Source organism: Bufo bufo, chromosome 6 (assembly GCF_905171765.1).
Source record: "Bufo bufo chromosome 6, aBufBuf1.1, whole genome shotgun sequence".
In the NCBI taxonomy this organism is placed as follows: Eukaryota; Metazoa; Chordata; class Amphibia; order Anura; family Bufonidae; genus Bufo; species Bufo bufo.
The window spans coordinates 76734685-76751992 of NC_053394.1; the positions used below are offsets into that span (position 1 = coordinate 76734685).

Consider the following 17308-nt stretch of genomic DNA (forward strand, 5'->3'; position numbering starts at 1 on the left):
TTTATTTTTTTGTAACTGGCCATGTAGCTCTATAGTGTAGTGGTTAAGATTATTGGCTGTAATGTAGAAGGTTGTGAGTCCGAATCCCACCAGAAACATGGGCAGATGAATGTATAACAGTACACCTTTGTAAGACACTAGTGAACTAGAAACTATTGCTCAGGCACCCTCTCACAGGGGAGTATCTCAGGGTGGCCAGCCATTGGCCAATGAAATTCAGGGTGTGCTCCCTGGCCCTTTAAGAACCAGAAGGGCCTCTAGTAGTGTCATTTTTAGCTTCTGTTTCTATTTGTTATATAATAATTAAGATAATAGAACTGGTCTCGAAATGTCTTACTTTTCTGTTCATTAAAACCATAATTCAGAGGTTACAGGAAATGGATTTAAGTCTACTGGTTGGGTTGTTATGGGATTTGTTGATTTTATACCATAGCGACACAAAAGCTGCTTTGCTGGTAAGCTTTGGCTTATATGGATTTTAATGTATTATTTAAAAGATCTCCTGTTTTGTTTAATTAACATCTGCAGTCTTGTTAATGAGCAGGTTATTTTTCAGCCATTAACCCTCAAATTGATTTATTCGATGACTGTTGTTTGTAGAATGTGTTTTCTCTGTACATGCAGATTGGAATGAAAATTGAGGTAGTTCTAGCCACAAACAAAGTGGTTTTGATTTAGTTTGGCATATTACACTTCTGCTTCCTTGAAACTACAGTCTAATTGTTTTTCACTTTATGTACAGTGCATGGTAATCTATGGCCAATTACTCATATAAGGGTTTGCTCCCTTCGATTAACAACTTCTTAGTTTTCCCTTATGGTGTCAGGATGCAGTGTTTTACTAAATAAATCAAGGACTAACTTACACCTCTTAATCCTGCACCTCCTTATTACTAAAACTTAGCTTTTAATCGGTCTATCTAATATATTGCTAAAGGATGCTTTTAAAATTGCCAGTTCGTCTCAGCTTGCACTTCTAAGTATAGATTACAAATCCTGCTATAGTATCCTAGCTCGGAATGTAACATTGTTCCCTTACTGGCTGCGCGCTGCCAGTATATTCTGTAGGTACAATGTATCATTTGTTTTATGTTATATTATCGTACTAGTGCTTTGCTAGAGACTAAGCTGAATTAAAACATAAGAGCAACGCTGCCCCCCGACATGTTTCGCCGAGTACCGGCGTCTTCAGGGGTTCGATTACTTACAGCAGGTTTATATTATGTCCAAGAGACCAGCATTAGTTGGCCGAGTTTTTTAATGGACAGAACATGTATTATGAACCATTTGCCATTGTACCCAAGTGGTTGGGAACACTAGGAGACCTTGGTGGCATAGTCAGCAAAACACTTCTGATAATAGTAATTTGGCAATTACAGAGATCATTCAAAAGCTTTCCAGTTATACTAAGAGGAAATAATTGGCACTGTTTGGATGTGTAGAAATGGATATTAACAAGGGGAAAGTTGTTGGTGTAGACGTGCTGGATGTGCATAATACCAAATATTGGGTGACTAGTACATAGGTCTACCCAGCGACAGCTGTACTCGAAATAACTAGAAATGGACATTTCCATATAACTCCCCATTTGACTGTTTTATCATATTTTAGGTTAGGTTCACATTGCCATTAGTCTATTCCAACAGAGGAGCAAAGTACCGGAATTACCATATCTGGCATAGGTGGACACCACCGGATACCCATTCACTGTAATGATTTCCGGCATGAATGCCTGCTTTCTACCAGACAAAATACCTCAGCATGCAGCATTTTATTTTCTGCCAGAAAGCCAGCATTCTTGCCACACACCAAACGGATCGAAATATAGTGAATAGGGATCCACCGGCCTGTGGTGGTGTCTAGCTGGGCCAGATAGGGCAAGTCTGGTACTCTGTTCCTCTGCTCGAACATAGTACCAGAATGCTAAACCACAGATGGGGACGTAGCCTTATTGATGCATTTATTGAGTACAACCAAATAGCACAAGTAAAAATGGGGGACATAGATGTAGAAAGACATGTTTCATCATGGTGAATGGGAATTAGCCGTTCGAGGTAGACCTTGTCACCGCTGTATGAATGATACCATTCTCAATGTGCAGCCTGAAGGCTGAAGAACCTCAAGGTGCATATAAATAAAAAGTTCTCAAATTTAGAAAATTCTTTGGAAGTCTTTTGTAGGTCGTACAGATATGTCATAATGCTCATTGAGAGGTGAGGATTAGTTTTAACATACTGTAAGAACACTATGATACCCTAATTGTTTTATACCAATGGATGCAATGCTACCTAGCTGTATTATGGTATCATACTGTTCTCCTTCATAGTGACAAGCAGCCTCCTGTCAAGTCCTCCACATTCATAAAGATGAATTAATAAGATTGAAGGCTATCTCCGCATTTTGTAGAAAGTCATTAGAGGTTGGACGATGGACAAAAACATTTGGTAACATGACAGGTGCAGTACATAGAAAAAGATTGGGGCAGGTTTATGAAAACTGTCTGAGGCCGGGTTTACACAAGCGTTTACAGACCTAAACTCACAGCATCTTGGAGATTTAGGATGCTGTGAGTTCGGGTCAGTTAAAGCCATTGTCAGGCCCGGTAACACATTCATAATATAGGTACATAAGGTGTCCATGATACATTTCTGTGCATCTGGTCTAAAAGAAAAACTTTTTGTTGCTTATTAGGAACCATTCATAGCACAACTTTCAAGATTAGAATATGAATTTATATTCGCCCCATTGAGTCATGTGAACATAGTATCAGAAATCACAACCTTAAGATTCAGTACAACCTAACTGGTGATACTGCTATCTGCCAAGACATCTACGGTATTTTAAGGTTGAGTTAGGCTAATTTCACTCTACTGTTAAAATTTTCATCCTATCCATCCCAGCCAGAAAGTACCATCACTAGCATCACCAGGCCCATTGACTACAATAGGACCTGGTGGGGATCTGGCCTAATTCCTGCTTTAGTGCTGTGATTCGGCAGGATAAAAAAAGGTGCTTGCAGAGTTTTTTGTCTGGCTAAATCCCAGCTCTAATGCTGGAAACAGACCGGATCCCCTCTCAGGTCCCATTATAGTCAGTGGGCTGTGGCGGTGCTGAACTCTGGCAGGCGGTTCCTCTGCTGAACAGCCTGCTAAAAGATTTAAATGCTCATGTGAACCTAGCCATAGCTCTGTAGCAGGCATTATTGCATTTGTGGCAAACCTCCCTTTTAGCTTCTTCCACTGCCTGCTTTATCTCTCTATTTTGCGGTTGGAAAATTTACATATTTCATGTTTCGTTTGCTCCAAACTTTCAACAAAAAGAAAATTGATAAGAAAGAGGTCACACATAAATCACACAAGTTACATGAATGCAAGCTATACAACAATTGTCTGCATGTACCCAAAGCCTAATAAGTATGAACAATAAAAACTTTAATTTAAGCGTTTGTTTTGTTAAAGGGAGTCCATCAGTAGTTGCTAAACTGCTGACAGTGCTAGGTAGAGGCTGGGGAGAGCAGTACAAACATACCTTTTGTGGAGCTTATTTCATCAGGAGTAGTGAGAACATGATGTTTAATTATGCTAGATTCTACTCCAGCAAGTCCCCAGGATGGGGCTTTACTGGAAAGTGCTTCACAGCCCCTCCCCTATGCTGTGAGTGACAGCTGTAGCATCCAACCAGGAGACCAGTACATCTGTCACTCAAAGAAGAGGGGGGGGGGGCTGTGTGGCAGCTCAGTGCAGAGAGCACTACACAGTGAAGCCTGATGATCTACGCTCCACAAAATGTATGTTTGTACTGTTCTCCCTAGCCCCTACCTAGTGCTGTCCACAGCTTATCATGGTCAAAACTGCTGATGGACTCCCTTTAAGGTTATTTAGCTACTGTATATTATTGATGCATTTACTATTCCTATAACTGTTATGATGAAATTACAGGGCTAGCAGTGCACAGATACAAGTATATATTGTTGTGTAGCACCATCTTTTAATATTACATTTTTATGCTTAATTTTAGAACGCCAGCCGTGCTCCACAATGGCAGCATCAAATTCCCAGACAGCAAGTGCAGTTGGACTGAGTAAAGAGTTGGTGGATCTTCAGCATCTCATTCAGTTCCCAGAAGAGATTGCGAGCATTCTTACTGATCAAGAACAGGACATTTATCGGAAAGTGTTGCCTATTGATTACCTCTGCTTTTTAACAAAAGATCTTGGAAGTCCTTTATGTTTGACCAACTTTTCAGACATTAAAACATCTTTACCTGCATCTCTGTTGGAGATGAAGAATGGAGAACATAAGACTGTAGAAGGACTTGTGGCAAGATTTAATGAGGTTAGTCGTTATCTGCGTTTTAATGTCTTTCATGTCTGAGAAACCTCACATTTTCTTTATGAGATTGGTCACCATGACTGCATGTGCCTTGTGTGAAATTCTCTCTACAGTCTCTGGATCAACATGGGTTCACAGCTGATAGTGTAGGTCTGGCTAAAGGAGCTCATACACATTAGATGAATGTCGGTCAAGCTCCACCGATTTTGGTGGGACTGTCTAAGCATCTAATGTGTATTGGGGAGGAACGAGAGTTGCCCTAACTTTTCACCGAGCACAGATGTTGTGGTAAAGAAAGATCAGACTTGTTGGATTTGCTCTCACTGGTGATAAGCCAGCAGAAGTATCTGGCAGTAACTTATTCCCTCCTGCCCATTGAGAACACATGTATATTTAGCTGAGTGTACTGTACATGTTATGGGGCGGTCGGCAGATATAGATGTTGGCAGAACAAGGTTTCTGCCAATAGCCATATAAGTTGTATGGTTACAATAACGGGAATCTGTCACCCTGATTTTGGTGTATTATCTACAGTAATACATGATTAGTACTGCAGATAAGGAGTCCAGATCTCTATTTTTTGTTTTCCCGCTGTCAGCACTCAAAACTCAACTGAAATACACAGTCCGGACTGCGGGGTAGTTCTAACATAATGGAGAGGACTCATGTGTGCATGCATGGTAGTGCTGAGGATGTATTTCAACATAGTCTGAGCCCTTACAGTGGGGGGGGGGGCAGTAGGAAAATAAAAAATAGTATTCTGGACTCCTTACCTGCAGTACTTCTCATGTATGACTGTAGATAATGGTGCTAAATCGAGGTGACCAATTCCCTTTAAGGCTATTTTCACACTGGCGTTTTGGCTTTCCGTTTGTGAGATCCGTTCAGGGCTCTCACAAGCGGTCCAAAACGGATCAGTTTTGCCCTAATGCATTCTGAATGGAAAAGGATCCGCTCAGAATGCATCAGTTTGCCTCCGTCCAGTCTCCATTCCGCTCTGGAGGCGGACACCAAAACTCTGCCTGCAGCGTTTTTCTGTCCGCGATGTGGTGCGGAGCAAGACGGATCCTGGCACACAATGTAAGTCAATGGGGACGGATCGGTTTTCTCTGACACAATAGAAAACGGATCTGTCCCCCATTGACTTTCAATGGAGTACAAGACGGATGCGTCATGGCTATAGAAGACATAATTCAACCGGATCATGACGGATGCATGTGGTCGTATTATTGTAACCGAATCGTTTTTGCAGATCCATGACGGATCCACAAAAAACGCTAGTGTGAAAGTAGCCTATAATGGAAGCCATGACACTCTCAGTATCCGTTTTCTGATTGACCACACTTCGGCGTTAGGATCCTGGTAATTTTGACGGTGTTACAGACTGACTCTTCTTGCAGAATTGTGGTAAACTTGTTGGCACCCCCTCCAACAGAGGTTCAAAAGAAAAGTATAAAAGAGAATCAGAGTCGGGGGATAAAAGCACAACAAATATGTAAGAAAACTGCAGGAGAACTCGGTATGGCCTAGGTTTTTCCAGCCGCATTGCTTGAGCACTTTTTCTTTTTATAGTAAAGGTCCATTCTCTACAATGCTGCATGTCAATGTCCTCGTACGCAGTGTTACTCAGGATCAGACAATACATTTGCAAAGTTACTCAACATGAAGGTTATGTCAAGAAGTAGTGTTGAAAAGTAAACCTTGCTTTATTTGTATTGCGCTTCCAGCTTGACGTGTCTTGGTCGGCTGAGGATTCTCGTTTTGATCCCGATGTTACATCACGTATGGACAGTTTTCTGCGCTGTAGGAGATTTCTTTATTTGAGGCAATGCTGTTATGTGCAAAGGCTACAGCAGCGGGTGACGGTTGCCAATTTCAGGGACAGACTTGCAATTTCTTTTTGTGTGTGGTCTTCACCAGACCCCCCTCCAATCTTCACTGTACATAATCAGATTGGCTACATTTTAGCTATTGTGAATGTAAGTAGAACACAGACGTTGGCCACCTGTGAATATGGGCAAGTCATTCTGAATTGATGACTTCACTCTACATAACACATCTGCCCTGTATAGGCTTCAATGTAAATGCATTCCATTCTACGTGGGATTTGTTGGCGATAAATTAGATTTCTTCATTCTAAATACGAGTGGTATGCACGAAAACTTAGAATATTGTGCAAAAGTTCATTTATTTCAGTAATGCAACTTAAAAGGTGAAACTAACATATGAGATAGACTCATTACATGCAAAGCGAGATATTTCAAGCCTTTATTTGGTATAATTTGGATGATTATGGCTTACAGCTTATGAAACCCCAAAGTCACAATCTCAGGTCCCCTTTGCTCAGGGGGTATGGATTAATTAGCTGACTAGAGTGTGAAACTTTGAGCCTAGAATATTGAACCTTTTCACAATATTCTAATTTTAAGCTGCATTAATGCAATTCCTTTTAAGTTGCATTACTGAAATAAATTGACTTTTGCACGATATTCAAATTTTTGGAGTTTCACCTGTATATCTAGAACTTAAAGGTGTTGTCCCATCTGGACAGTCATAATATAAATGCCTCTGGGACCATCTCCTATGTCAAGAACAGGGTCCCACCATGACTGGAGAGCAAGCCGCATATGCACTGATTTCTCAATTTACTTGCATGGGGCTTCTGAAAATAGCTGTATGCTCCTATTTTCAGAAGTCCCATAGCAACGAATAAAGTTGTGGCCGTGAATGAGCAGCGGGATCTCCATTCATGGAGGGGCCTTATTCGTTAGATAGGAGTGGGTCTCTCAAAGGTGGGATCCACACCTATCAGACATTTATGGAAACCCATTTAATACAGGAAGACAAGGGGTTACACTAAATCACTCCCTGTAACTATTGTCCGATACCCTTTCTATCTCCACTGCTGAGGATATAGCACCCCTATTATTGCTCTTATTCCTTTTTTGGAGCATTTGTATGGTACATCTCCTACTAGCAGATTTCAGTCGTTTAAAGGGAATGTGTCATCAAAAATTTACCTATTGTGTAAATTAAGTATTTACCATAAACATATTTTATTACAGTTTTCTGTGTTTTTTAAAATTTTCCATATCACTTACATTATGTTTAAAAAAATCTTTACATCCTGGAGTTTTTGCATTAGTCACTAAGGGACACATTTATACGCCGGTCTTTATAAACACCTAAGCTGGCGGTGGATCCATCGGAGTTAGGCCTCTTGCACACGACCATATGGCTTTTTCAGTATTTTGCGGTCTGCAAAGAACGGATCAGCAAAAAATACGGATGACGTCCGTGGGCATTCCGTTTTTTGCGGGAACGGAACAGCCGGCCCCTGATACAACAATACTATCCTTGTCCGTTATACGGACAATAATAAGACATGTTCTATCTTTGAACGTAAAAACGTAAATACATACTGGCATACTGAGTACCTTCAGTTTTTTTTGCAGATCCATTGAAATGAATGGTTCCGTATACGGAACGCAAAAAACAGAACGTAAACGGAAAAAAAACTTTTGTGTGCAAGAGGCCTAAGGGTCTTTTATCCGGAACGGGTGAGGACCCATTCATTCTCTATGGGGCCTGAAGAAATGCGGAGAGCACACTATGTGCTCTCCGCATCCGCATTCCCGGAGCGCGCCCACGATCTTCCGGTCTGCAGCACTGCAAGAAAATAGAGCATGTCCTATTCTTGTCCGCAATTGCGGACAAGAATAGGCATTTTTATGGGGGTGCCGGCCGGGTGTATTGCGGATCCGCAATGCACTACGGACGTCTGAATGGAGCCTAAGGCTACTGCATGCGCAGGCTGGAAGGACGGATCCGGCACTAATGCATTCCTATGGCAAGTCTTCAGTTTTTTTCGCCGGCGATAAAACCGTAGCATGCTACGGTTTCATCTTTTGCCTGATCAGTCAAAGCGACTGAACTGAAGACATCCTAAATGCATCCTGAACGGATTACTCTCCATTCAGAATGCATGGTGATATGCCTGATCAGTTCTTTTCCGGTATTGAGCCCCTGTGATGGAACTCTATGCCGGAAAAGAAAAACGCTAGTGTGAAAGTAGCCTAAGACAGCTTCCTTGCTGTCTTACATTTAGACCTTTCTCTACGCCTGAAACAGATGTAGAAAATGGTAAATGAGATGGGCCGCCCACGTCATGCCCACAATTTTAGACCTGGCATAAGCGGGGAGAAGTCGCAGATTGCAGTGCAACTAGTTGATAAATGACTCCCTAAGTCTTATAATAGGCAGACACTTTAGGTTCTGTAAAGATCACTTTTCAGCATTCATCTCCTCATCATCACAGGCAGGATTACAATGGATGGTAACAGCTATATATATAGATAATGCAGAATCCACCATTGCCAATAGGTGACGTCACAGCTTATCTACTCCCCCTCCCTGTACAGTGTCTTCTGCACAGGTCACAGAGCATGCCTAAAAAACTCTCACATGGACATCAATGAGTCCCCTTCAGTCGGTTGTGTCTGCGCTGCTGTAAAGCGTTTCTCTGAATGCTGCTAACAACAGCTCAAGGCTGCCCCCATCATCTTGCATAGAAAATATATATTTTTTTCTCAGTGAGAATATAGTCCCTCGGCAATCCACTCAGGGCTGAACTTTTACAAGTAGGCTGCCAGTACCCATTTATTTTTTGATCTGAATTTTTTGAACTAGCCTCCGAATCGGGCAGCGATTGGCTCCAGCAGGTTGCCGCATCCAGCCAGACGCACCATCTGGTCTCGCCCAGACTGCTGTCTTTTATATATAACCCTTGACACTCTTTGGGGCTCAAACGAATTGTACCGTTTCCAAAATGTGATGTCAGGGCGCTATCTGAGAGCAAGCTTTTTTCACTATGAGAAGTATTTCCTTTGATCGTGATGTTCACTGACTTTTTTTCTACTTTCCTTCCCCATATGAAAATCATTAAGGTGAAGATCTGCATTTTTTTAATATCTAAAGAATTAAGTGCCTATCAGTGTTCCCTTCTTTCTGAAAGGAGTGGTGTTCCTTAATGTCCTTGTGTATAAACTTGCTGGAGAATTCTTAAACATAGAGTCATGCTTTTTTTTGGCCCCAGCTAGTGAGTGCTTGATGATTTTTCTGGCTATTCTATGAAAAAAAAGGTCTGTACTGTATTTACGTTGAAGGAGCCAGGGTGAATTTTGGGACGACAGAACTCAGATACATAGTCGGAGGTAGAGAATTAACTTGGTTCTTGATGTTGACAATAACGTGTTTAACTAAAAAAAAAGAACAAAAAAAAAAAGTCAGAGACCTTCAGCTTCGTATTTTCGAGCTCCATGGGGAATGTCAATGCAGACTTTCAGAGGAAGATGACTATGAAAGGACAGAACTTTGCATGTTACTTTCTTCCTGATACATAAGGATGTATATCATTTTAGGTCATGGACGTCCGAGAGTCGACCAGAATTGTGACATTTTAATTGAGCAGAGTCGGAAACACGCCATCTAATAACATTACAGAGCTTCCTATGTTACCAGGAAAAATTGCATTTCATGACATTTTCCATTCAATATATCATACTTAAGTGCGTTTGACTGAAATGGAGACTGCGTGCTTTCAAACTAAATATTATTACAAAAATTACTTATTTTATAACTTACACAGACGATATTGGATGTTTAAAATGAAGACAGGGCCACAAAAGCGTACACCCAGGTCATGGAAGAAAATGTATCTTTTAATTGTTCATGTAATGATGCAGATAAAAGCATATTGGGGGTCATTTACTATTCCCCCTTTGCCAAAAACTGATGCAAAAAAGTCGCAAACTGTGGGTTTACGACTTTTTATACGACTTTGTTACTAAACTTAGTTGCAATTAGTGTTTCTACTCCGCCTTCGACACTTCCTGAGGGAGGGAATGGGCAGGGTCCTCGACCCCGGCAGATTTACTATCATTTACACCAGTTTTCTGGAGTAAATAATGAATGAGGCATGCTCATCATAAGTTAGGCACATCCTCCTGCCAGTACAGGATAAATGCCTGTCTGTTTGCAAAAGTTTTATACTGAATTCTCATCTTTTTAACACCATGTTGTTTTAAGGTTCAACAATAAGTGTTAATTGAAGGGACTCTGTCAGCAGTTTTGTCCATTCTAAACTGCTACCAGCACTAGGTAGGGACTAGGAAGAGCAAAACAAGCATAACTTTTGTGGAGCTTTTATTATCAGGAGCTTTATGAATGTGAAGTTTTATTCTGCTGGATTTTTCCCCAGCAAGTGCCCAAAGCAGGGCTTCACTGCAAAGTGCTCTCTGCATTGAGCTGCTTCACAGCCCCTCCCCTCTGCTCTGAGTGACAGCTGTATCATCCAACCAAGAGACCACTGCAGCCAACACTTATGTCGCATACATGATCGCGGCATCTGAGTGTACAAACAGTGCGAAATTAACATTAAAAAAAACATTACATCAAACTTAAAGCGTCCATTTGCGCGTGACGGGCCGGCCGCCGCCATCTTGCTTGAAGATCTCGGCCTGTGCAGCGAGAGATTACGTCATCACGTCAGCTGGCGTAGTGACGTATGACATCATCACGCCAGCCGGCATGATGATGTAATCTCGCGCCGCACGGGATTTCGGCCGAGATCTTCAAGCAAGAGGGAGGCTGGCGGCCCTTCATGCGCAAATGGAGGCGGTAAGTTTGAATTTCAGGATTAATTCGGATCGAATTCCACTTCGTGGGATTCGAGTCGCTCATCTCTAAATGCAAGGAATAATTGGCCTGTCGGGTATGGAGTGCCGAAAGGTGGATCTGATTGCTGGAGCGTCCATCTACATGTTGTTCGAAATTTACAGAACTAAATCAAGTTTTTACCTAGAAAACGCCTTAAAAACTGTCAAGATTGCAATTATAAATACATTAAAAAGATTTTGTTTGAAAAACCATAGACACACGCAGTTTCTTTAGCATCTACATATAACCAGAGCCGTGATTGCGAGTCCATCACGTTCCTGACATCTCAGTGAGTTAGTCGAGTTCAGTATTGTTCGTTATTTCTCTATGAGGAAAGAATATTTTTTCATTATAATTGAAGTTTAGTGAATCTGTCTGCAACATCTTCAGTACAAGCTGTACCCAAAGGATATCGCTGAATTTTTACTGCTTCTAATTATATAATGTAATTGAAACCAATCATTTTTGGTGGGCGGGCACAAGTATCCAAAAATATAAGATTTGAATATTATAATATTCAAAGGGTTTGTCTGGCCTTGGAGCAAACAACACCAATGGTTCTAATGTGTACCCCGTTAAAAAAAAAAAAAAAAAAAACACTTGCCACTCCTCTGTCCTGCCGAGCCCTGCTCCTGGACCATCAAGTGGCTTGGTCCCATTACCGCTGCAGCCAACCACAGGCCTCAGTAGTGACATCATAGCAGTGATGTACTGTTCAAAGATTTCATTGATGTATTTGATTAAATAGTTTTATTTTTTTTCCTGCTCAAGTGACCTAAATTATAAAGCATGCTTGTCGGCACAACAGGGACAACAGGCTGGCAAAGTGGGAAGGTGCACAGCGCACCATTGACTTGGGACGCACAGTTTGAAAATGGGGAAATGTTGACTATATATTATAAATATTCTATATTACACATTATTATTTTATAATCTAGTAATACGAAAGTTTGGGATAGATGGGGGAGGGATAAATAAATGAATGTGTGCATCAGGCTATAATATAGAATTTTAGGGAGTGAGAGTAGTTTATGAGTAGGGGGAGACACATTCTAAAACTCCTGTTGTGGGCAACAAGAGATCTCATCCCGCCCCTGAGGAGTGCACTCAGTCTTGAGTACATGCACACACAGATTAACCAGATAAAAAAATAATAATCTTATAACAAGAAAGGAGAGGCAAAGTTTACACAAACCTTGTGACCAAATTTATTGTTAATATAGGAGTAGTACTATTTGACTTAATAAGGAAACAGTGTAGGTCCTTGCTTACGTTTAACCCGGTACAGCGTATGCATAACCTCTGTCAGCACACAGAATGGTAAACACGAACAGGTTTCCATTTTTTAATTTTTTTTTATTATACTATAGCACAGAGAAAGTTTTCCAGGGACTGTCTCTTACTGTTAATGTGCCGTGTGATGCCACTTCTCTGAGAGATTCCATTGCAAGCTTCTTGAAATATGTGAAGACATATCAATAAGCGCTTTCAGATTTTGCTTCTCAGCAGCAGAAGACCATTCTCCATTACACAGTATATGTAAACAGTCCTGGCTGTTAGATGGTAAGCAAACCTGGAACTGAAACCTATATTTTACTCAGATTTAGCACTTGTACAGGTGCAATGTTTAAACTAATAGGCCTCTTTCACACGGGCGTTGTGGGAAAATGTGCGGGTGCGTTGCGGGAACTTTGTCGATTTTTCCGCGCAAGTGCAAAACATTGTAATGCGTTTTGCACTCGCGTGAGAAAAATCGCGCATGTTTGGTACCCAAACCGGAACTTCTTCACAGAAGAATCTTCTGTAGATTGTATTATTTTCCCTTATAACATGGTTATAAGGGAAAATAATAGCATTCTGAATACAGAATGCATAGTAAAATACTGCTGGAGGGGTTAAAAAAAATAAAATAATAATTTAACTCACCTTAATCCACTTGATCGCGAAGCCCGGCATCTCCTTCTGTCTTCATCTTAGCTGTGTGCAGCTACAGGACCTGTGGTGACGTCACTCCGGTCATCACATGATCCATCACCATGGTAAAAGATCATGTGATGGATCATGTGATGACGGGAGTGACGTCACCACAGGTCCTGTTGCTGCACACAGCTAAGATGAAGACAGAAGGAGATGCCGGGCTTCGCGATCAAGTGGATTAAGGTGAGTTAAATTATTATTTTATTTTTTTTAACCCCTCCAGCGCTATTTTACTATGCATTCTGTATTCAGAATGCTATTATTTTCCCTTATAACCATGTTATAAGGGAAAATAATAATGATCGGGTCTCCATCCCGATCGTCTCCTAGCAACCGTGCGTGAAAATCGCACCGCATCCGCTTGCTTGCTTTTTTTTGCTTCTTAGTTATTATTATTTACTACAACTGGGATTACTGTTGCCATTCTTCTCAATGGCAGCTCTTGTAAACCTATGAATATTTAGTATAATTCTTTAATTAGATATCAACATAGGACATACTGGGAATTTAAAGTGGCCCTGGAAAAAAAACTAAAAGTGGCCCAATGTTGTAGACGGGTCCAAGAAGGCAGAGCAACATAAGTAGGGAGGACCAGCAACACCTTAGTGCAGCACAAAATACCACCCCAACAAAACAAAATGCCACAGTGCAGCACAAAATATTGCCGCCCCCACCACAGAATTCAACTGTATTACTGTCCTGAGGATGGCGATATGGTTGAATTCAGAAGGGGACCTATGGCCGCCATCTAAGTGCATAAGTACCTGATGCTTCTAGCATTAATTAATACTGAGAGCATTAAATCATTGTGTACCCATCCGGCAGCTGTGAGGAGGGCTCTGGCGTCTCCTTGGGAATCAGCCCATCGGAAAATCTCCCTGTAGAGTCTATGCTTAGTCTAGATGTCCTAATAAAGAATTTTAAAAGGGTTTCTCTGTTATGGCTTTGATTGATTTATATACTTCAATACTTAATTTTCCTTCTGGTGGCATTGGGAAATTAAGCATTTGTTGCAAAGTTCCCCACAGATTACAGCTAAGCATGTGCCTACAGCCGGTCATTGTGTTGAGCATCTCAGAAGGCCCTTCAAACAAAAATGGATTGTCCCAAAGCTAGAACCAAAAGAACCTTGGCTTTAGAAGAAGACCAAGCACATGTCTCCTGGTGATCTATCTAGGGCAGGTTGAAATGAGAGCTGCATATGCTGTACTTGAAACTCTCATTTCAAAGAGGCTTTGTTCACATCTTATATATCGAAAACCATGATGCTTGTTCCAATCCGTCACACAACAGACACTGTAACGGACAGTGGGCGTGGAGACACTGTGCCAACTATCCAGTTTGACTTTGGCTAGACCTAATTATCCAGACGAGCCCCTGGGTTTCACCCTTTAACTCCCTATACAGGGAACCTAATACCTCTTGGAATAGATCTGGTGAAGTTGGCAACTTACCCACGAGAGTCAGAGACATCGAAGCACTATGAAATTAGGTATTACTTGTAGTACTGCTCATAGTATGCTTGAGAAAGGCAATGTTGATGAAACATCGCATCTTGAATAAATCTTCACAAGTTGTACCTGCATAGAGTGCTCCCAGACGTACTAAAGTTACTACTTGGAGTGCGTTTTCTCCTTCATGGCAATATGTAAAATATCTGATTCCTATAAATTATCCATACTGATCTCTGGGTGGTAACATTTCTACAATTGCTCCAATTTCAGAAATGAAATTACGTAATGCATTAAACAAGAGAAATTCGATTATCTCTTTGCAGAGAAGATCCTGGAGGTAAATGAGATTACTATAGTGTTTACGCATATTTACACTGTCATATCATTTATCTTTTTTACTTTCTTACATAAATTGTCCATCTGGTTTCTAATTAGGATTCAAGTCCTAAACGAATGTGACACAGATTATGGTATCTGAGTATCATAAAAGTAATTGAGTTTGCAGTTAAACATTGGCTGTTGGATGGCAGGGATTACTGTGGTTTCAATGAAAGTGTTTCATCTTGCCTTTGCTCAATGTAGAGAGCGTGGGGTGATCCATTTCATGCCTTCTCTAAGTGCAATTATGGAAATATCTCGTTGCCTAGTAATACACTCTTATCCACGGTCATAATTTTTTTTCGGAAATGCTGTGGGTCGTCCAGAGCATACACACGACTCTGTTTCCTTACACAAGTCCCTTCCCGTTATCAATCATTCCAAATAGGAGTATGATCGGAATAGCAACGTGTCTTCTTGGTAGTTAGTAAGGTTTATTGAGTGTTAAGAAAATGCAACCTATACATGATCATTTCGGTCATCTGTTCTCAACTTTTTCCAATTGTGAAACCCCAGCAGACCGGTGCATACTCGCAGCCCTAATTCACCACACTCCTACATACTTAACTATGGAACATGTTGAAGAGCACTTAACACTAGCAAAGACGTATATAGCACGCACCTCTCTCCATAAATCTGTAGTGTTCTTTTCTCATCTTTGCTATTCTGAGCAAAAACATTGTATAGAGCTCCTTCTGACATGACTCAATTACCTTTTATGTCTGCTAACTTAAAGCGAACCTTTCACCTGGATTTCACTTAATAAACTATCAAAAGTACCTTATAGATCATCCTCATTGTGTTAGCACGCGGTCTTGTCCCGCTTTTCTGTCATGTATATGCATGGAAAAATCGCCTTATAAAGTACTCTTCTCCAGCTCCACAAGTCACGCTAGAAGTCAAGGGGGTAGTCCTTCCCTCACTCCAGGCTGTAACTCCCCTGCCCTAACCCCTCCTCTATGTAGTGTAACTGACAGCCGGCTCAGTCGCCGGGACCGAGTTGTACAGGCGGCGCATGCGCCGTCGGACTCAAGCGCAATCCTGTAACTGAATCGCGCATGCGCCGTCCCCGATGCCTGCCTGTTTTTCTTCCTCACGCGCGATTCAGTTACAGGATCGAACTCGAGTCCGACGGCGCATGCGCCTCCTGTACAAGCGCGGTCCCGGCGACTGAGCCGGGTGTCAATTAGACTGCATAGAGGCGGGGTTAGGGCAGGGGAGTTACAGCCTGGAGTGAGGGAAGGACTACCCCCTTGACTTCTACCGTGACTTGTGGAGCTGGAGAAGAGTACTTTATAAAGCGATTTTTCCATGCATATACATGCCAGAAAAGCAGGACAAGACCGTATGATAACACAATGAGGATGATCTATAAGGTACTTTTGATAGTTTATTAAGTGAAATCCAGGTGAAAGGTTCGCTTTAACTAAAGTTCGCCCATCTTACAAAGTAGTGGCATGTTTAGGCCAGATCGGGGCAGATTAAGGCTACCATGGGACCTAGGCGGTGTGAGGAATGTGGCCCCGTCACTAGTCCAAAGTTTAAAAATGATCTAATGCTACATAATTACAATATGCTTGTTGCCAGAGGAGGTGGCCAATGACTGTGCGGCAGTAATATATATATTTTTTTATATATATATATATATATATAAAACCTTGGGGCCAGGATACCAGGAGTGAAGAGGTTACGCTGTGGTAATGTGAGAAGACAATCTTCTGCTGTGCTGCCTGGCTGATGCTCCTTGTGTCAAAGGACAAGGTGACCTCATCACTCACAGTCCTCAAGACAACAGAGGGACAGTAGCAGTGGAGGGGACCGCTTTACTACTTCACTTGCCTGAATAAGGAGATTAGTGAAACTAGCCTGCCTGCCTCCTTCACAGGCGGCTACCCACTGAGGAGCACTGTATAAGATAGTGGGTGGTTTGGGCGCCCATGGGCCACCTAGTAAATGGGGGGCCCCGGGCAGCCACCCAAACAGCCCTAATTATAATCCGTCATTAAGGCCAGCCATACATATTAGATAACCGGTGACCGAAGTGATCACTACAGATCCCATCATACAAATGGCTGCTTGGCTGTACAAACAGTTTGTTCTCTGCCGCCAGACTAATCTGTTTCAAAGGTAGAAAAAGGCGATAAAAGTCGCAAATAATAGTGCGAAAATGGTGTGCACCATGATGTCTGACTTTTCTATGCTATAAATGGGATGCAGAATGCTGGATGGACTCCCCTTAATGTTTTTTTAGGTAATTAAGACATTTAATCATGGAAAAGTTGTAGTCTTCTAATGAGACAGGCTGTGCAAAAAGATAAATAAAGAAGGAGCCCTATGAACTTAAAGGTCAGACCATTTCAGGTTGTACTTTATATAATGCAAACAGACCTGATTGTACCCAAAAATGGCTACTTGCCCTAAAGCTTTACACTCCCATGTTATGTGTAAAGGG

At 41.6% G+C, this 17308-nt stretch overlaps 1 protein-coding gene across 12 annotated transcripts in view; it reads left to right on the forward strand.

The window, feature by feature from the left end:
* The window catches only part of PLCE1 (phospholipase C epsilon 1), a 323845-nt gene that overhangs the window by 186716 nt on the left and 119821 nt on the right, over window positions 1-17308 (forward strand). For all 12 annotated transcript variants that reach the window (XM_040434726.1, XM_040434732.1, XM_040434729.1 and 9 more), the window contains one exon: window positions 4017-4333. In XM_040434726.1, the coding sequence (XP_040290660.1) occupies window positions 4017-4333 (317 nt within the window). The remainder of the gene's footprint in view (window positions 1-4016; window positions 4334-17308) is intronic.